Source organism: Agelaius phoeniceus, chromosome Z (assembly GCF_051311805.1).
Source record: "Agelaius phoeniceus isolate bAgePho1 chromosome Z, bAgePho1.hap1, whole genome shotgun sequence".
In the NCBI taxonomy this organism is placed as follows: domain Eukaryota; kingdom Metazoa; phylum Chordata; class Aves; order Passeriformes; family Icteridae; genus Agelaius; species Agelaius phoeniceus.
In genome coordinates, this window is record NC_135303.1 from 72,621,514 (window position 1) to 72,642,966 (window position 21,453).

General features: G+C 37.3%; 1 protein-coding gene across 4 annotated transcripts in view; it reads right to left on the minus strand.

Moving 5' to 3' along the window:
• Positions 1-21,453, minus strand: part of MAST4 (microtubule associated serine/threonine kinase family member 4) — a 279,670-nt gene that overhangs the window by 209,080 nt on the left and 49,137 nt on the right. For all 4 annotated transcript variants that reach the window (XM_077171046.1, XM_077171045.1, XM_077171044.1 and 1 more), the window contains exon 2: positions 6,299-6,452. In XM_077171046.1, the coding sequence (XP_077027161.1) occupies positions 6,299-6,452 (154 nt within the window). The remainder of the gene's footprint in view (positions 1-6,298; positions 6,453-21,453) is intronic.

Consider the following 21,453-nt stretch of genomic DNA (forward strand, 5'->3'; position numbering starts at 1 on the left):
ATTGGTAGATTAGCTCATGAAGTCTCTAGTGTCAACTAGACTAGTTGGCACTAGAGACTTCATGAGCTAATCTCCATTTTCAACAATATTAATGATAATTTATACAGCCCAATGTGTGTGAAAATTCTGCTACTGCCAATTGCTCCTCTGTGTAAACAGGGAAAACCTCCTCTTCCAAGTCCTGCCAGCACATGCCAACCTATGGATAAGAGAACAGCTTGATTTTCATGGTCCATAATGCTGTTGATCTTTCTGCTAATTAGTGTTAGCAGAGTGATGAATCTCTGAAGCAAAAAACAGACTGAGAATTCCCAAGTTCATTTCAAATCAACCATAGATTAATTATACAGGAATAACAACAATTGCTGAGCACATTTGGATGACTGATGACTCAGAGGTGGAAAGTTGATCAAAGCAAGAACATTAAATAAAAAATACATAAATCACATGGGTTTTTTTTTGTTTTAGCCCTTCATAATCTGTAGACAATACATGATCAGAAGAACATGAAGTAATTCTCCTAATGTAGAGTGCTTTAGGATCCTCAGATTAAAGATTCTATAAAATTAAATTAGTATGTATTATGTTACCTGTGCTTGGGTAAGATCAATATACACCTAGTAGATAACAGCCCTACCACAGTTAAGACACAATTAGCCCACCAGGACGTCTTTTCCAAGTTCTTGATGAGATAACAGTAAGTGAGATAAAAACTTCAAACTACAGGTAGCTAAAATGTATTTTTTCTTTATATATAACAGTAGAGCTTATCAGTATGGTATAAAACAACTGAGTTAGCTTCAGTACTCTCCAAAATATGATCTTTTCCCAGAAATATGTTCTTGCATCTTTCAGAAGTAGAAAGGGAGATAGCAATCTCCAAATGCTGCACAGTACCTGAGAACCCAGGACTGCGCTGCCCATCTCGGGGCAAAGTGAGGAGCAGCAGCAGGGCATGAAAGTCAGGGCAGTTTGTTTTGCCAGTCCAAGTGATTTGCTAGGTTAACCCTCTCCACGGTAAAAGCTCATTTAATTTCCCATCCTTTCACATCACCTTCTGCTCTGGATTCTTTTTAAGCATCTCTGAACACAGCAAACTAAAATCTGTGGACAATGTAACTGAAAAACCCTCTGACTATAGACAGCCCTTTGAAGTTTGTGGAGATCAAGACAACCAGCCACCACAGAAAAGCAGCTTTTTAATTAAACATTTTTTCTCCTGCTTCAAAACAAGTTTTAAAGTCCCAGTCTGTGTACCATTAGAAATCCTTAAGAAGGCAACCTAAGGCTACAGCAAGAGGCATTTAAATACACGTGTATTAAACAAATGTCTACTGTCCCCAGAATAACAGAGCTGATCCCACCTACCATACTTTCCTCTCAATCACATCCTTTCCCCATCTAGCACACTGCCAATGACCTTGCACCCAGAGGGCACCAGTATCCCTCTGAGACAATCCTCTTTTCCCTCTATCTGACCTAGGGCTGTGAAACAAGCAGCTGCAGCTCAGCTTCGTGACAGGGCTTATCCTGCAGTTCAACAACCTGTGCAAGGATTGTGTTTAACACTTTCTGTGGCACAAGCAAAACTTAAAAAGATCCAGTATATTTCCCAGACAAAGAGTGTGGCAAGCACTGTTATGGGCATGTGTTCATGCAGTGAACGGGGAATCTGGAGTAGGAGAGAAATTAGGACACAGCAGAAGAGAAAAAGGCAAATATTGATTATAGTGTAAAGTGACCACGTTATCCAAAACTTTATAACCTGTTGGAAATATGACCTTTCAAATTAAAAGATGAATTGGTCATAAATTACATTCAAGTTATTTTACTCTGAGTTTGTTTTATCTCATGAATTCTTATGTTTAATAACCACAGTTATGAAATGCTATTTTTCATCTTGTCTTTCTATCAAACAAAACCGTTAGCACTTCACAACAGGAACTACTAAGGGAGATTTGCTAGACTAATAGCAGGCAACATACTATTTTGATTCCAAGCTTACTCTCTGTTTTTCCAGAAGTGTTCCTCCTTTGCAATGAAGATTAAGGAAAGCAATACTGTTGCAACAATTATATTGAAGAGGTTTTTCCAAAATATAGTAGTATGGTGTCTGCAGGAATCACTGTATATTTCTTTTATTGAACAAACATTAATTAGTGGCTGCGTAGCAATTTTCTACAGAATGCAATAATAGATTTATTCTCAAAAACACTGATTTAATTTTTCTTTTACTTTGAAAAGTATGCTTTGCTTGTCACTGAAAACATGTGGTTGCTGGATTACTTAAAACTGTGCAACTCGGGGAAACAATTTTGGCTCTAGTTTCCCTGAAGCTGTGTCAACAATAATTTCAGTTTCTATTCTACCTCTGCAGGTTTCCAGTCCTCTTCTCCCTGATCGTCATGATCAGCACATTATGATGTACTGATGACCCAGTACATCATTCTCAATTTTTCTTGTATTCAAAGAGTTTTGTTTTCTTGTATATAAAGAGTTTTGTAATTTACTTCAGCCGGTTCAGTATAGTAGCTTCCCAGTAACTGTAATCTTTCGGGTTTTGCAAGTCTCATTCAATATACTGCAACAATATAGATTTTATTTCTTCTCGTATGTCGCTCATAACATTATTCCCTCCTGCAAAGCTCAATAAACTCATTTATTTGGGATCTATTCCCAGAGGTAAAATCCCTATATATTTACCTCTATTAGTATTCAGCCCTACAGGAATTGAACTATTTTGTTTTATATGAACTAATAAATTTTGTTTTGTTTGTTTTCATTGTTAATACTGCTTTTGCTCTATGACTCAATAATACTGTTTTTAACAGCCATAAGAAAGGGAGAGTAAAATACAAAGTGCAATTCACCTTTCTAACACCTGCAATGAGCAATACGCATCAGTGTAAGAATATTCTGCAAATTTGCAAGCCCGGAGTTTTGTCTCTTGCTTCACTTACTCCCACCTACTGTATTTTAGGAGTTGCAAATCTTGTAACAACAGAGGCAGAGACAGAACTGAAAATAATTTCAAATATATTTTTCCAAATTATTTTCCAATGAACTGATACCCACTGTTAAGCTAGCACTTAAATTCGTATTAAAAGTAACAAAAGAGAAGAAAGAATAAAGGAATACAGGAACCAGTAATAGTGATGTTAAATATCAAGCACTTTCTCAAATTACAGGCCTCCAAATATTTTTCCCCCTTTATCAACCAGGAATATTTTTTCAAAAACATTAAGACTTAAATAGAAATTTGGAAGGGAATGTGTGAGCATAGAAGTTATCCCTTACCGAGCACATGTCAGCTCACCAATTTAAAAGAAGGATTTATTGTGCACGGCTTTTTTTTTTTAATGATACTATGATTCTTGTAGTTTCAAACCACAGTGGCAAACCACTCTTAAGCATTAAAGAAATCTTTAAAAAACCCCAAAACTTCAATATGTTTAAAAAGGGATGTAAATACATGATGAAAGCACACTGTACTAACTTCAGATTACTGAACATTTGAAACAACTCTAGGAATTAGTTCTCTATCTGCAGTTGTTTCTTTAAAACAGTTTTTAAAAAATCCCTAAAGAATATAAAGAACTTTCTGTCATCAGAATGAGTTTGATTAATTTAATCAGTATCATGAAAGCTGTTAAGATATTAAAATTATTTTAAGATACCAAAGCCCTAGGGTATTCAGGTTCATTTAAAGTGCATTGGTAATAAAGCAGTTTAACATCATTGCACACTATATTCCTAAATCCTGACATGAAACCCTGCACAACAGATTGCATGCAGACAAAAAGCATATCCATTTCCCTTTATAAAGGCCTCAAGCAATAATTCAAGCACAGAGATAAAGATTAGAGACTATGGCAGCCAAGCGCAATTGCTATGTTTGTTTTTTATTAGGCTGTCTTCTTCCTCTTTATCTGCGCGGCTTATATGGCAAAGATCAGTTTTTAAAGACCACCATTCCACTTTAAAGTTAGACAAAAACAAAATTAAAGAACCACACCAGCTCCTGCTAAAAAAAATAACTGTGCTGGCAGTTTCTAGTCTCACTAAAACAGTAGTTTGGTTTACACTCCAAGCTTTCAAAGCTGTAACACTCCAGAGCTGCCAGAGAGTTTACTGACATGGCTACCAAAATTGACACTTGTCTGCTGCAGGTCACTTACTTTTCATGGAAGCCCATATGGATCACAAATACTTTTACACTGTTTCTGAAAGCTTCATAACAACTCGTGATAAAAATGAAGTTGCAAGGGAAATGACAGATCTTACACTAGTGACACTAAAAATCAGAGCAATGATGATATGATACAAGAAACTCCTGTAGTAGCATATGTTTTTTCTTCACATAAAGTGTGAGACAGCTTAAATTTTTTAATTCTTTAGGTTCCTTAAGACAAAATCATTTGTCATTTACCAGAAGCCATGTAGGTGATTTCAAGGTGGTGAATGCAAAGAGAGGTATTGCTACTACTTCTTGGAGCTTCTTCCAGGGAAAGGGGTAGGAGAGAAGTGAGAAAAGCAAGTACTCCAGTAGTACTTTTCTGTCACCATCATTTTCTGAAAAAATCCCCTTGCCCAGGATTTCTCTCCTGGGAAGCTGAGAAGCCTCAGAGAAAAAGGAAAACAATAATTATCTGATTTGTTTCTCCTGTGTTTTGCTGCTTTGGAATGTGTTTGGAGATTGTTTATCCAACAGATGGTTGTTTCATTGGTTCCAGATGAATTGTTTTGACTTAATGACCAATCACAGTTAATCTGTGTCAGGACTCTGGAAGGAGTCACAAGTTTTCAGTGGTATCTTTCTAGCCTTCTGTCTCTATCCTTTCTGTATTCTTTAGTATAGTTTAGTATAGTACTCTTAATACAATACAGTATCTTAAAATAATAAATTAGCCTTCTAAGAACATCAGATTCATCATTCCTCCCTTCATCTGGGAACCCCACAAATACAAGACTTTTCAGACACGTACTGCAGAAGAGTCAGCTCTATCCATTGTGGAACCATCTTTCATCCCCAAGTGATAACAACTCTGAACAATTCACAGAATTTAGAGACAGAAATGGTGTTTACTATCTCAAGTAACACCATATCAACTTCTTCAAACCCAAATTTGAAGTACTTGATTCTAATATCAATCAACATCACTTGGACAGATAAAACAACTTCCTCATGAGGGGAAGAGAAGAGGCAGGCACTGATCTCTCATCTCTGGTGAGCAGCGACAGGACCTGAGGGAATGGCCTGAAGCCAAAACAGGGGAGGTTTAGGTTGGGTATCAGGAAAAGGTTTTTCACCCAGGAGAGGTCAGGCACTGGAACAGGCTCCTCAGAGAAGTAATCACAGCACCAATCTTGATGCAGTTCAAGATGTGTTTGGATGATGGACTCAGGCACATGGTGTGACTCCTGGCGATGGTGCTGTGCAGGGCCAGGAGTTGGACTTTATGATCCTTGTGGGTCTCTTCCAACTCAGCATGTTCTGTTATTCTGTGAAATTTCTATCTTCCAGTAAATCTACTGAAAACTATTGTCCCTCTCACCAAGTACAACAAATTCCTCTAACTATTACCCATTATGCACTTTAGAAACATATTTGATTCAAATTCCATGAATTTAATTTTTTTTTTTTAAATACATGAAGTCCCTATTTTTTTCTATTTAATTTGCTCCATAATGAAAACAAATCACTCTTCAGTGACCATCACTGCCACAGAGGTACCAGTCACAGTCACAATACCAGCACCTAGTATCTAGAAGATGCTACCAGGGCAGGGAGGGTCTAAGCCCTCTTCAAGCATCCTGCTACCTCTTCATGGCTCCACAGAGGAGAAGCTGCAGTCCACAGCTTGTGGCTAGTTGGTAATGCTGTTCCTCCCCTATGAGTATTCCACCACATAAATGATACCAAATTGTATTTTCTTTAATGAAATCAAGTCAAAAGGCACCATCCATGCACTTCAGCTCCTAGAGGAAACAAGATGTAAGTGATCCCATGGATGGATGCAAGAGAGTCAGTGAGACAAATGCCACAGACATGCAAATCTCAAGATAGGGTTGATTTTCAGGCTGTGCTTGGCCACCTATCAACAGCCCCTAGAGGCAGAACCTCAAACATGACTCACCTCACTAACAGTCAGGGAAGCCACGTGGAAGAGACTTATGGAAACTCCAGGTGGAGCTCACACCCCACCAAAGAGTTCAGCCACAAGGCAAACACCAAGCGTCAGGGTGCCATCAGCTCCTTGTGCTAACCCAGGTGACACTACACATACCCCAAACTCACCAGTCAGAGCTCCTCCAAGGCTTCCTCTCCTGAGCTGTCTCCCATCTTCACTCAATTGCCTCTTAAATTTAGGAGACTTTCCAAGGCCAGAAGACACTTCAGGACTGCTGGATTTTCGGAAAGGCATAGGTGGAGGTGACAATATGTGATCAAGCTGCAAAGAAACAGAAAAAAAATACATACCTATACTGTTTAAATGTTTATCTTCATTGAAAGAAAAATATAAGTTACCTTCAACTAAAGATTATGACACCATTTAGGAAAAAAAGATCCCAAAGATCTTAAGGTAACTAATTTGCTAACAGAAAAGAACAATTTTTCAAGCACCAGATTTGTGTATAGCTATGTAAGAAAGCCATCCTCCTTTTGAACAGTTAACTCCACCTCCAACCACTCTCACACAAAGAGCATTGTGCACAGAGGTCCCTTCTCAAGACAAAAGGGATCATACTTCAACTTACTCAGCCTTCCATAAAGCAGCATTTCCACAGTTGTGAACCTGATCTGGAAACCTACTCCAGACACCAACCGGCCTTTAAACATTTTTCTTTGACAAGTTTTCCCCACGTCCATGTCAGCAGTCACTAGATGGCACTGCACAACCAACAAACTGTAAACCACTGCCCAGTCCAGGGAAACAATAACAGATTTATCAACGCCAGTGAAAAAAAAAAATTAAATTATCCTGTTTATAAAAGGCACATTCATTTACACTGACTTTGAAGTTAAACGGAAATATAGATCCTCATTCTTCAGACTCGGTTCCTGTCATCATAGCCACAAAACATTTTAGCAGCCTGGTCTTGACAATATGTCTAATGTCTCACTATTTTATTAAATCCACTAAAACAACACAAAATGCATGTGAGCAAATACCAAGAAAGTATGAAAAAACAGGGTTTGCAAGTAGAAAAAGTTTTACAACCATGCTTCTGTAAGTGCTGCATGGTGTTATCATTTTGAAAAACCACACCATTTTTTTCTTCTGTAACATTTAAACCTTAATTCTCACTACAATTTTTTAGGAAGCCAAGCATGTCTAAGTGTTATATTTTTACAGTTCAGGTACTGAGACTTATCAGCCAGAAAATCTATGCATCACCTGCATACTTGACTCTTTCATCCTTTTTGTCCACTGAAAGGAATGAGTCAAGGTCACAAGAAACACTGACGAAGCTGCACAGCAAAACCCATTTTGCTTACAGTTAATCCCACAGCAATGTACTGTCTTCCCTACAAAGCACTTTGAATCCCTTATTTAGTTTCCTATGTACTTCATATTTCAGGTTAGTTATTGTTTTGGGGTTTGTTTTAAAGGTTTCTTTAATCAAATCTGCAGCTCATTGGAAGCGTACATACACTCCTCAAGAAATGCAACTGATTTCTTAATCTGCTTCTTCAGTATATTAAGACTCATTAATGTTCACAACAGATACTGAAGTATTTGATTAACTCACAGCACATGCCTTTAGCTATTTCCTAAGTGGTTTTGAGGTCACAAAAATATTTACTTGACCATTGTTACTATTCATCTTCCACAAACACAGGCACGGTCACAAATATTTGTATTTACAACTTCTAAGATACCTCACAAGATTAATTTAAAAATTAAATGCAAATTACTCTTTTAAGAAGGAAGCAACTGACAACAGCTAACTTTTAAAAAAACCACCATTTTGAGAGTCTTTCATTGAAGTCTAAAAGCAAATACTCAAGCTGCTTACTGACTGATGGATCCCAGAGATTGTTTCATTCTAGACTTCAAATTAGTCCAAGCATGTGAAAATGACATGATCCCATCAAGGCTTTAGGTGAGTTACCAGAAAAAATTCATGCTCTTTCTTGAAACAGGTTCACACCTCAAAGTAACTAACCACATTTTAAATCTCTTTTTTTTCCTGAACTAAGGTTCATCAAGCTTTTAAACCACAGAAGGAAAAAAAAAATCAATTCACTTGCACTAAGCTCCCTACACATTAGCACTTAAGCCAACATAACAGAATTTTGCATCTTCCATTCTCTCATCTTTTCCCCCTTTAACAAGATAGTCAAACTTTATGATTGTTCAAGTCACTCCCACAAAGAACAGACTTGTGCATTCCACAACATGCAGTCTGATCTAAAGTCATTATTTCCAATTAAGCTGTGCTCCCTTTTCACAGCTTTCTGGGTTTCAGAAGAAACTTTAAGACAGTGCTACAGTAAAGACCAGCACAGAACCATCTAGATCTTCAACTCATAATTAAGAGGCTATCCCAGCTTCAGGAAAGTATGATGTTTGAGAGCTAAGACAGTTTAAATATTAGCCCCCAGTAGCTCATAGTCTTAAATAGCAATGCCCTGCCAGCATTCTCTCACAAAGATACCCTCTTCTTGCAGAGTGACTTTATTACACCAAAAGACATTTTTAAAGTATAAGACTACAAAGAAACAACATGGAAGTACAGGATTTAGTATTTTCATATTGATGGCAAACTCTTGCTTCACAGAAACAATTACACATATATCAACAAAGCATTTCTGGAAGCTATCCAAAGACTCACTTTTGCTTCCAAAGGCCAAAAATAATCTAAGAGCATGTAAAATGTGTACTTGACAGGAGTCTGTACATTCTAACTGATAATGCAGTAAACCAACAAGAGTAGACAAGGATATACCCCTTAACAGCCTTGACATAACAACTCTGGATGCCTGGGAAATATGAGAGAAAATGGACTGCAGAAAGTATCCAGGCTTGCAAGCTCACTTTCTGTGCCAGCCCCTAGACAGAAACACGGACCAGAACTAGAGGGGTTTATAGCCCCCATTCAGACCTCATTTCAAGGAAAGCATTTATAGCAGATGAGGCTTTCTGTCCTCAACAGAACTGCCTTCCCTTCCCAACAGGCCAAGCATTCGAGTAAATCCAAGCATCCAAGGAAAGCAACAGAAAATATTAGATCCTACTTCCTTCCAAAAGTGGTTCTGATGTTACATATTCAAATCCTACAAAGTGGTTAACTCAGTCAAAAAGACTCTACAATCATTCAGTAAGAAGATTACACCAAATTCAAACAAATAAGTATTAGTTAATGGCAAGACCTATTCCAACTTGTTAATACTTATTTGAAAGACCTCCTGGAAACCTGAACACCACGTAACTTCAGGCTGTGCATTTCATCAGATTATAAGATTAGACACTGCTGTCCACAGGACAACATTAAAGCAATTATCTAAGAAGACAGCTGAAATTCTACCAGAGAGATTTTAAATAATTTTAATTAAGCTGCTTCTGCTCAGCACACACTTTTTCTCATCCACAATCATCACTGTGTTGCTATTTACTTCATACTTACTAGCTATATGGTCATGAGCGGGTGTTGCATGGCATTCAAACAAAACAGGATAATCAAGGTAAGACTGGTTTCCCTTTTTTATCAGTAAAATTTGCAAGTTGCAGGGAATACAATAGCTATATCCTTACAGGAAGCTTCCAAGAGACACACATTCATGTTACATCTTGAGTATCTGGCTATCTCATGCTCTGCCCACTGTCTTATTATTGCACTCAGGCTGCACCCATACCGTTCTCTCAACAACCCTTGAAACCCTTTGAAAATAAATGTTAGTGACCTCAGGAGCACTGGGATAACAGAAAACAGGTTTTTTAAGCTAAAAAGAGGGGAACAGTGAAAAATGAAAACTGTGAAAACAAATGTATTTGAGTTCCCTGTATTTAAAGTACAAGGGTCCTTAAGTTAGCCTTAGAGTTTATTCAGGCTGCTTAGAGAGGGATTTTTAATCAGTGCACATCTTGCCACCAGTCTCTGCTGTTAATATTCACAGTGCATGGACAGTTAACTTATTTAAAAGCCTCCCTCCCCCAACATTAAATAATACCTTCTTAATAAAGGCATTTTGAAGACAGAAAACACACAGCAAATAACAACCTATGACAAACGTACTGTTCCTCAATATTTACCTCTTCCAACACATCTTTCCATACATTTGATAAAAAAATCTGCTTATGCCTGCTTATGTCATAGATATGATGAATTTCTACAAAAGCACTATAAAATTTAGGAGTTAACAGCTTTCACAAAACCCTACTTGTTCCCCTCACATTTGTGAACCTTAAAAAGGAACAGAGTATTATTATAGGAGAATGGTTTAAAAACTACATAGAAGAGGATATCAAAATATCCTTACCACAGACTTTTACACATAGATTTAGAGATCCTGTAGAAACAGGGATGGAATTTTGAGTGAAAGTCTCCTCCAGTTATACAGGAATCAATTTGTTCTCAAAAAATTTTTTTCTGTATTTTCAAGCTATTAATTTTCTGTGTGAATAGAATCAGATACAGTCCTCTGAAGAAAATTATTCCCATTCCGTACTATGGGCTTTTAACAGCTCACCTACTCAGAAAGGATTATACTAATATTTTTTAAAACCTCAGTAGCATTAAATCCACCTATCTACCATCATGTATTTATTCTAAAGCTAGAATGAATTCTCTGCTTTATAATTATATCATCAAATAGTCACATCAAGTACATCAGCCCACACGTCCTTATGAAAATTAAGGACATGACAACTGATTCAAAATAAGACCTTGCATCAGTGTTCAGGAGCACAATTTGAGCCGAGTACATAATGAGGAGTGAGGCAGTCAGAAAGAAAATGCAGTTCAGAAAATTCATGGTACCAGGTAAATGAAGCTAAGAGAATACAATCACACTGACAAACCAGGATAAGGAAAATAAGCTGTTCTGGGTTGCTGAAATGCGTTGCAAAATGGAGTGTCTTTTCCCAATAAAAATTAAATCAAAACGAGAACTGAACTTGTCTGATCAGCTCCACTTTTTTTTTCAACACCCACTACAGTTTCACAGTCCAAACTACTTCACTCCCAACCTCCCTCAATTGCTCACAGGCAGTATTTCTACTTCCCACAGAAACTGGAAAATACTGGTCAAATATTCAGTCTTAAAAACATGAATAAAGATGTTCTATTATGCAATTCCATTTCTTCCTCCCGAATGCAGCACAACTTCTTCCTACCTCAGGTCATGCTCTATATGCATATTCAGTCCTAAAGTTTTCATAGGAGGCCTGTGCACTGTCACCCATTTTATATCTCCCCCAGACAACCACCAATCCAAAAAACAACATGCACTCTCACATGCAGTATATCAACAGCAGAAAATAACCAATGTAGTTTTACTGTTTAGTTTTTTTCCTTTATTAATAACCCGAAGTCCCTAAAGAAAATTACTTCAGTAAGTACATAATCAAAAAATATGCCAAATCATAGATGTTTAAAGAAGTGAGAAAGCATCAGGCTCCAGTCCTACGCAGATAAACGCAAAGAAGCTTCCCTGATGTTGAAGAGAGAGATTCAGTCATTCACTAAAAACCCTCATTGTAAAGTTAAATGCTTAACAGGAGCATGGCTTCACAAACCTTACAAATCCCTTCTGTCTCTTGCATCTTCAAACATAAGCTATGCCAGAAGCAAGCATGCTAGGAGCCACCACAAGTTCAACAGTGATTAACCCTTTATGCTCCTAGCAGTCTGCTTTGATATAAATCAGTCTGTTTCTTCATGTTATTTACACTGGGTTCCTCTCAGCATGCTGCCTCTCTGTCTTGCTTCTTTGCAAGCACTTTAAGCATAGTTGCTGGAACTCAATAGCACAGCAAGGCACTGGTTTTTTTTTGATGCAAGCTATACAAACTTACTTCAGCTGGGCATAGGGGAGAGGTATGTTCTTATCATTTAAATACTCTCTCTAAGTCTAATTACATTTGGCACAGATACATGAGTTTTGATTAGCTGCACTGACACAGAGAGCAACACTGAATATAATCTTATTAACAGATAGGATCATACTTTCCAAAAGCATCTTAGGATTCATTTAAAAATACACTTTTATCAATTAAGAGCATAGTGCAGTTTAGTTACTCCAGATGCTTGACAAGAACTCAGTAGAACCATGTTAGACTTGAAGAGGAAATGCCACAATGGTGTAGTATAGATACCAGAGAAGTCTCTCTTACAGTACCATTACAAGCAGAGGTGCAACCAAATTTCCATGGATGTCCTGCAGTAACTCATCTCTGCAGTACACAGGAATCCACTGCTTTTAGTCACAACAGCATCAGCTTTTGAATAATTGGGGGTGCAATCTGACCAATCAAGGGCTGCCTATGAATCTCCAAAAACCTGTATCAAATACATCAACTGAACTACACTGTTCCCTTTAAATCAGCTGATGGTTGAAATACTCCACATTCCCTTTACCTACAAGCGATATTAATCCACCTTATTTTCAAGTAGGGTTTGCAGAACTATGCAACTATTCTGAATATTTACAGCTCTCAGAGCAACCTCTGCAGAACAAAGAATGACAAATAACGACTTACCGAACAAAGATAAAAGGAAACTTCTCCAAAAACTAGCACCACTTCCAAGAAGCCAGGGATAATGAAGGTTAAGAATGGATACAAAGGAAGATTCAGCAGGCCACAAGAATTTCAATGGACAAGGAAAGATCCCAGTTCTTTTTCCTGTCCTGTTTCCTACCACAATTCCTCAAAACCAAACAGGTATTTTTTCCACCACCATAGATCAAGAAGAAAGATCACTATGTATCCCACATATCTTAAATTCAGCATTGCCTCTCCAAGGGAAAGGTCTTGTTCAGCTTGGGCTGAAAAATCTTACTACTTCTACAGCCTAGTGGCATCTGTCATTCTAGTCTAGACTTCAAGCCTTGGATTATTTCACTTCCCCCTAAGACCTCCAGTTTCCTTGTTAGGACAGTGACACCAGTCTGTCAGCTATGGCAGGGACAGAAAGTAAGATCCTAGGCTCACTGTGGATTTAAAAGGATTATAGACAGAAAAGGTCTTGTTTACAGGGAAATTTGCTCATCATTACAGCAACATTTGATTTACACATGAATGCAACCTGCAACTGGCACTGCAAACATGTCCTTACCAAGGTAAAAAGAAACCCACAGTAGGCAATTCACAAAGCATCACTTCTAACCATTGTATTTATTGATTTTACATCCCACATATATGCAGAAACACAGTCCTTAAAACTAAGATCACTATTCAAAATTGTCCAGTTCATTATGTTGAACACATGATGTTGCATAAAGAGCAGCAGCAAAAAAAGTCATGATGTCTTCCTATATCATCTTACCTATTATATCTTAAGTAGTAAAGAAACATTTTAAGAATTCTGCTAAGGATCAACAGAGACATAACCACATTATCTTGCTACCCATTTCCCACTCATTCTAGAAATGCAAATCTCTATTTAAAACAATTGTATTTTTCTTGAAAACAAATCTGATGTCGAGTCAATTAAAAGCAAATAAATACAACTCAAGACAAATTTGAAGTATCAGCTATAGCTATGTTAAAAAATAATCAGGTTGCATCCAATCCTTTTTCAGAAACCTATTTACACATGATTGCACAGAAAATGAAGCACAGCCTTTACAGTATTCTACAAGGCCAAAAAGTGGCCTATAAATATGCATGCACACTGCTGTCTGAGCCAATTATTACTTTACCCTTGTTAAGATGGAACAGTTTTGTTACAATATGACAGAGTCCTTCAGTTCTTGAAAGCCTCCTGTGTGCTGCATCTGTACACACAGACTCAGAGATAGACTGCTCCCTTTCCAGGAAACAAAGGAAGCAACAGTATTTGTATTGAAGGCACTGCCTCCAATAATTCAGCCTGCCCTCAGTCTCCTTGAATACACACCCAGCTTTAACAAACACCAAAAGATTAAGAAATAATAGGTTTGGCAGACCTCATATAAGGCCCTAAAAACAGAAGCGGAAACCAGAACACAGTTCTAAAAAAATATAATTCAACCCATAGTTAAAAGGGATCATATAGGGCACTTTACTTACAGGTAATGTCAAGTCTTTTTTATTTCATTCTGACAGTCATACAGGTATTTTCTCAGGAATGCACATGATGTGCTAAGGCCTTTTGCTTCTTACAAAAAAACATATTTCCAAACTAGGAAAAACTGTCAGCACTCTAAAAAAAGTGCAGTCAAAGCATCACAAACAGAATGCTAGCCAGGATAAGGCTGCAGCAGATCAACAAGTCAGTCCTACTCGGAAGGACACAGAGGGACCAGATCCAACACAGCAGATTCTGTGAGGAAGTCTGTTTGAAAAGTTAACAAAAAAAGCATGAAAACAGAGAGCAGTGTCCCAGGGGTCTGCCAAACCCACTCAGCTCTGCTGCAAAGGTACCATCTGGAAAAAGAAAATCCCACTTTTTGCAGTGGTACAGCTCCTCTAAGCATTGCCTGGGCATCAGAAACATGCTCATATTTTACCTTTGTTTCCACAGTTTTTAAAAGGGATCTGACAAAGATAAAAAAAGCAGATCTACCCTTAGCTGCCCAGATGTGCAGCAGAGCGTACCACTGCTATGCAGCAGGAAGGATACTCCCTTCCTGCCCCTGTCCTGATGGCCATCTTGTCAGGAAAAAGCATTTTGTGGTGTTGAAATTTGCCGTCACTGCTGCCACATCTGCCTGTTGTAAAAGACTCAGAGAGTAGCCAGGACTCAGCAAGAAAAAGCTGGCAGAAGCACTCCTGGTTCCATCTGGGGGGAAATCAAGGACACAACCCAACCACAAACCTGGTGGCTCTTGCAGCCTGGGAAAACACCTTTGCTGGGGCAAAGGGACAAGAGCTGGAAACCTGCAGCAGAAGAAAAACCACATACACACACACACCCTCCCCCCCACCATTTCAGACACAAGGCACTGCAGGTTTATGAAGCAGGCATCAACACAACAGTCCTGATCATTCCAGCGGGCCCACGGACACTGAGGAGCAGCAGCCGCTGACCCCCACTGCATCCCCCACAGAAACTGCTTGGCAGGGCAGAGAACAGCCAGTTGCAAAAATCACACCTTCCTAACACTAAGCAAACACTTCAGAGGGCTGTTTTGTTTTCACTGCTTTTTCTACTTTAAGAAATCAGAGAGAAGACAACAAAGTTTTCAGTTAAACAGTAGGAACCACCAAGTTTAAACAAAAGTTATTAATACTATGACAAGGTACTATTTTCTTACCTTCCCTTGGATAAAGCCACCTCTTTGGCAGCTTTTTGTTCCTCAGTTTTCTATAGTTGTATTCATTTTCTCATTATCATATGCAGAGCCATTAGTAGCATTAGCTCTGCACTATGCTCTAAAGATATTAAGCTAGCCACACTAACTATTTCCTTAATTTTTCAATGAAAGCAGGAATTAGCTACACAGCAAACTGAAAAGAACTTTGATATTTTAGACACTACAGGCAGCATTTTCACCCTTAATTATTTTAATAATACTTTTTACAGGTCAAGAAATCCATGACAAATTCATGGAAATAAGTATTAAAACTTTGTGCATGTGAAGGCATCCATATTCACACTTTTTTCAAACCTCTCTAATGCTTTGGTTCTTACAGAGACTTTTAAGAAAGACTTTTTCCTGGCTCTTTAACTAGCAGGATGGAAATTTAGTAAAACTAGCCTTCAAAGTCACCTGCAATTGAAAAAAAAAATTAAATACATAAGAAATAAGCCTATTCATCTTCATCAACTGTTGGCACCATCATCATTTGTCTCATGGAAAAAAATAATCCAGAGGAAAATATATACACTCTGGAAAGAGGTGGTGTGTTGTGGGTTTTTTTGTTATACCATGAATACTAATGAAGCAAGAGCAGTTCAGTTCTTTATAAAATCTATTTCCATTCACATTCACCAATGAGCTCCTAGACTACCTATAAAGGTTTCATTTATTCTATCACGCTGGAAGCCTCAGAAAACTAATTGTTTATTCAAGTCTATCTGCTCCATCCATGCTCAATTAGGTCTCACTTTTCCCTCAGTTACAGCAAAATTAAAAATCAAAATGCAAGCTGAAACATTCCTGGTTCCACTGGCCAGCTCCCCATAACAAACCACTCTGAAAAACCATTTTTTCAAGCACAGCAAGAGCTTCTTGACCAATGCAGCATTTGAGGGACCTTCTCAGCAAGTCACAAAATTCCTACTCATTAACTTACTCCTACTCATTAACTTACTCCTCTGATTAATGGAAAACACATTTCAAATGCAGCTTTCTAGTAAGAATTGTGTTAAGAACTAGTAAACAATGTTAAGTATAACCGGGCATTCCAGCCACAGCAATTCACAAGTACCTCATAAAAATGGGGGACATAATCTTCATACATAATAAATAAAAAAAAAAATTTCAATTTATTATTCTTTATTTAGACCATTAAAATATTAAATAACCCATTTTGTCACATAAAGCTTCAAATTCAGCACCACTTTTATTAGGAGTAACATATAAAAGGGAACCCCAACACATTTATGCCAAGCAGGTACAAAACAAAAGAGTGAAACCCATGATGAAATGAGCTTGGAGTAAAAGCTTCTCAGCATGTAATGGAGCTGAAGTTGATCCATAAATCAATGCAAGATGAAAGCAAGATTATTTATGTGAAGGGATTGCATTGTTAATTTACAGTCTGATGGAGAAAAGAAATGCTTTATTTGATCAATGTACCAGTGACTTGCATGTGTGAACTTGAGCACAAATTAGTAATAATTACCGGTAGGTGTATCCTCTTGTATTTTTTAATTAAGTTTAACAAGCAGCAGAAGCACATCCAAAAAGTGCAGGTTTTTCCTGAGTTTGCCTTTAACACGCTCCTAAGTTTTTAAATAATGCAGCCTCGCCACAAGAGACCGTGCAGACAAGGGCTTTTTGATCTCTTTCTTCTCCGTTCAGCACTGAGAAAAGACAGCACACGCCGTTACCGAACAATAGCTACCATGAAAAACCCTTTTCCTGAACTCATTTGAAAGTGAACTAGAATAAGGCATTTATTTGATAGCTTTATAGTTTTGCCCTCATCATCTAACACAGAATTCAGAGACTGGGATGCTTCTCCTTCAGCCTCACTAGTAAAATTAGCAGAAAAAATATCAGAAGGGTAAGACTATCTGGGCACAAGGATGCACAATCCAATTTGCATTTGGCAGAGATTTGTTGAGGACAATACTCAAGAACCATGTTTGCAATTTTAAGTGCCTCCACTGCATTTCAAATAATCTCTAAGCAGCCATTTGTCAGTCTCAGACAATTTACCCAGGTCTATCATTACCAGGAGGGATTATTAACACTGCCCGGCCTAAGAAAGATTTTTATTCTTTTTTAGTCTGATGATTTAAGTAGTACTACAATTAGGAAAAACCATGAAGACCATGTGAGAATGTAACCAGACAGGTGACACTGCATCATTTTAAATACTCCACCCTTCTATTTAATTCTTTGTGTAAGCTAAGCAAGTAACTGTCCATGCATTCTAAAGAGCCCTATTGTAAAACCTACACTTATTAAGTAGACTTACCCTTATTCATCCTGTCTTTTTTATCCAGGCTTTTCCAGTTAAATAAGCATCTATTTAAAACAATTATACTGATGGCTGAGAAAAAGAAAGAACTCCACTTAGATCTTTAAAAATCCTATTTAAGGCCTATTAGGCAAAGAAATGATAGCAGAATGTATCACACATTTTATCTGAAAGAACAGACATTAGTATATATGTGTAGGGAACCACATGTAAAAAGAGTCCAAATCTAAACAACAACTGCATTCTTTATGAACTGTTTAGAGCTGCTATGGTTTATTCACCCTCATACAGAAAATCTAAAATTAACAGCAAAAGATGTATGGCTTTTAGAGATTTATTTATAGATCATATCACCTCAGAGATTTACACACAGTTCTTTAGAAGTTCAGTATGATTTAAAACTCTCTAAATTACAAGGATTAGTCGTACACTAAATTATAGCAGTTGATTGGTATCACCATGAATCTCATAAGTAATTTAATGCAAGTTTTGTTTAAATGTCAACATTGTAGGACTTAGCACAAAAGCACTACAACATCTGCAAGATGTTCGTAACCTCTCAACAAGAAGGGTTTTATAACAATATTTTCTTAAAGTTATCTGATTTAATAAAAAATAAAGTACAATCCTACCCATGATGTCTCACACTGTGTTAAGGTCTTACTTCAACTTTCTTTGCACCTTCCACTACTGAAGGAGGAATGCTTTTAAAAGAGGGAGAACAATCACCTTCTGTTATCAAGGACTACTCGATATCTCCCGCCTGTAAGGCAGCTGCACTTTTAATTGACTTGTAAATCAGCTTTGTGCATACTCATTTCAAGTAAGCACCATACCTCATCCTGTATTCTCAGGGTTTCATCTTCTTATTCAAAATAATGAACCCCCATATCTTTCATAAAACAAAGTAAGTTGTCTACATCAATGACAAAAATTTTAAATCACACATAATCCTTTAATCTGTGTACAGTTACAGAGATTATCAACTAGAACAATTCCAGACCAGTGGCTTCAAAATACAGAAGCAATTTTACCATTTCAAAGTCTGAGAACAAATTAAATTTATTAAAGGGCAAAGATACTGCCTTTTCCACGGTTTAGAAATGTGTCAGTTTAGAAACCCAACGTTCCTAAAACACATAAAATGTTCATTTTTCAAATCTGTGCTCTTATTTAAAAGTACTGAAAGCCAGCACAAGGGATGAAAAGGCTAATAAATTGATGAGATACAGAATCAAAGTTGTCTGGAAACCAACCATTTTTCCATTTAACAGTTGACGTATTGTCACCAAACATGCCACACACACAAAGAAGGCCCAAGACAACTTCTTTCTTAAACTACAATCTAATTATTCAGGCTCTCTCAAGTACTAGGAGAAGCAATTTGGAATAATCTAACAAGACATCTGGAATACTTCAGTTCCATCTATATATAGAAACAGAATCTCCTTTAGATATATCTTTATCACCTACAGTACAGTTTCACTTCATTTTAGTTTGTTTCTTTGATTCTGATAGATAGCAGTAATTCACTAAACCATAGCTTGAAATTCAAATAAAACAATCTTGCTAAGCCATACTAACGAGATTCCACTAGGAAAAACATGCCGTGCTAAAAGCTTTGAAATGTATAACTTATGTGACTACATATCACTGTGGGAATTAACCCAGTTTTTTAGTGATGTTCAACTGCTGTATTAACTGGACATCTTTAATACTAAATTTAAAAGTTATTTAATAAACTATTTCACAAAAAAAAATTAATCATCTTAAGCTAACCTAAAGGTCTTTATTACTATATTTTACTTTATTTCAATTACTAAACCATTCTTGCCTTAACATGTGTTTTACTTTTCTCCAATTCTCCCCTCCATCCCAGTGGGAAAGTGTAAAGTGAGTCAACAGCTGTGTGGTATTTAGTGATCAGTTGGGGTAAACCATGAGTGATGCACCGCCCACTTGAAATTTAGTGTAAAAACACACGTAAAGCACAGCAACTGGGATACACAATTTGGTTTCTTAGCCACCTCACCTTAATTTTCATAGCAACTTCAAAAAATTATTGATAACAATAAGTAGTTTATGGACAAGAGGGCAAACAACTTTGAATCTCAAAGCTATGTCACAGTGATTTGTACTTCAGCAACCACTAACCTTCCTCTGGCTAGCATTTGGATGTTGCCTTACCTATTTGAAAAGATAGATCATATTTTGCATGATGATGATGATGATGATGACGATAATAATAATAATAATAATAATAATAATAATAATAATAATAATAATAATAATAATAATAATAATAATAATAATAATGTTTAAGTATGTACTTGATTTGGCAAAATATAGCTTTAACATTTGGTTTTGTGAAGACTTCAAGCATCAAATCAATCACCAGACTTATCAAAGTCACTCAGGAGGGAATAATGCTATGCAACATTTCTGCAGCACACTCCTCCCCAGGAAGGTCAATATCAAACACTTCAAAGCCCTTTTTGTGAATCCCAAATGTACCATAAACCAAGGTATTCAGACCTCAATTAGGGATCTACTCTGTAGGACTACTGCCTCCACAGTCCTTTCCAATCCAGGGAACACAGGATCCAGAATTCTCTCCTCTAACAAGTAAACATTGTGCTGTCCAAAGACAATGAAATCGGTAACCTTCCAACAAAAAATGGATAGAAAATAAATACATGCCTGCTCATATTTTACAAAATCATGTAGGAACTAGTGCAAATCGCAGATCTGTTCAATCAGAAATGCAATCACTCTAAATTATCCTTTATGTTTTGGCTGTTAACTTAGATTCCCAAGCCATTCTCTCCCTCCTAATACTACTGCTTCATCTATTTTCTCAGATGCAAAGGTGCAGAACTATATGCATGCAGAAAGATTTAGGGTGCTCCACCACATTTGTCCATGCCTCATATAAAGACTATCAATTAAACTGTCTTTCCTCTCACCTCTTACACTGCTAGCATACCAGGAGGTCACACAAGAATAACACGAAACAATGGACTCTCCATGAATAACTGCTAAAGAATGTGAAGGACTGTAAATCTCTTCCAAGCTACTACCATGCTGTAGTTTCAAACACACATTATAGCCTCATTAAGAAATACAGTACTGTTAGAAATTCTGACTCAAGCAGAAAACCAAAACTAACACATATATTTTCTCTGTAACAGCATTTCACAAAAACAGTAATCTTTAGATACTCCTAAAACCTCAGCTCAGGCTCCTGGTTCAGAGTTTCCATAAAGTGGCAGGCAGGGGAGAAACTTCCCAGGTGCCTGGAGGAACCAAAGAGGAATTAGAAAAAAGAGGAAAAAGGCAATTCCATCTTTTACCTGCTTGCCTGATTCAAGCTCATCTGTCCCCCTTTACTGGCATCTTAACTTCAGTCAGGATTCACTATTACATCCACGTTCTTTGGCACATTTCTTCACTAGCAGGTGCTATGCTTCCACAGTGGAAGCTACTTCCCCTAACTACAAAAGTTAAATTAACTTACAAGGCTAAGTACAAGAAGGGAAGCAGCTCAAGGCCACAGTTAGGCAAAGAATCAGGAATGAAGCAATGCAAACCTCCTAATGTTTAATAATTTTTTTTATACTTTCATATTACCATTTGAGTCTTCATTGTTCTCTAGCTTGTATTGCAGATATGCTTCTCTTTACTGCTCTCATAAGATGACTGGCACTGC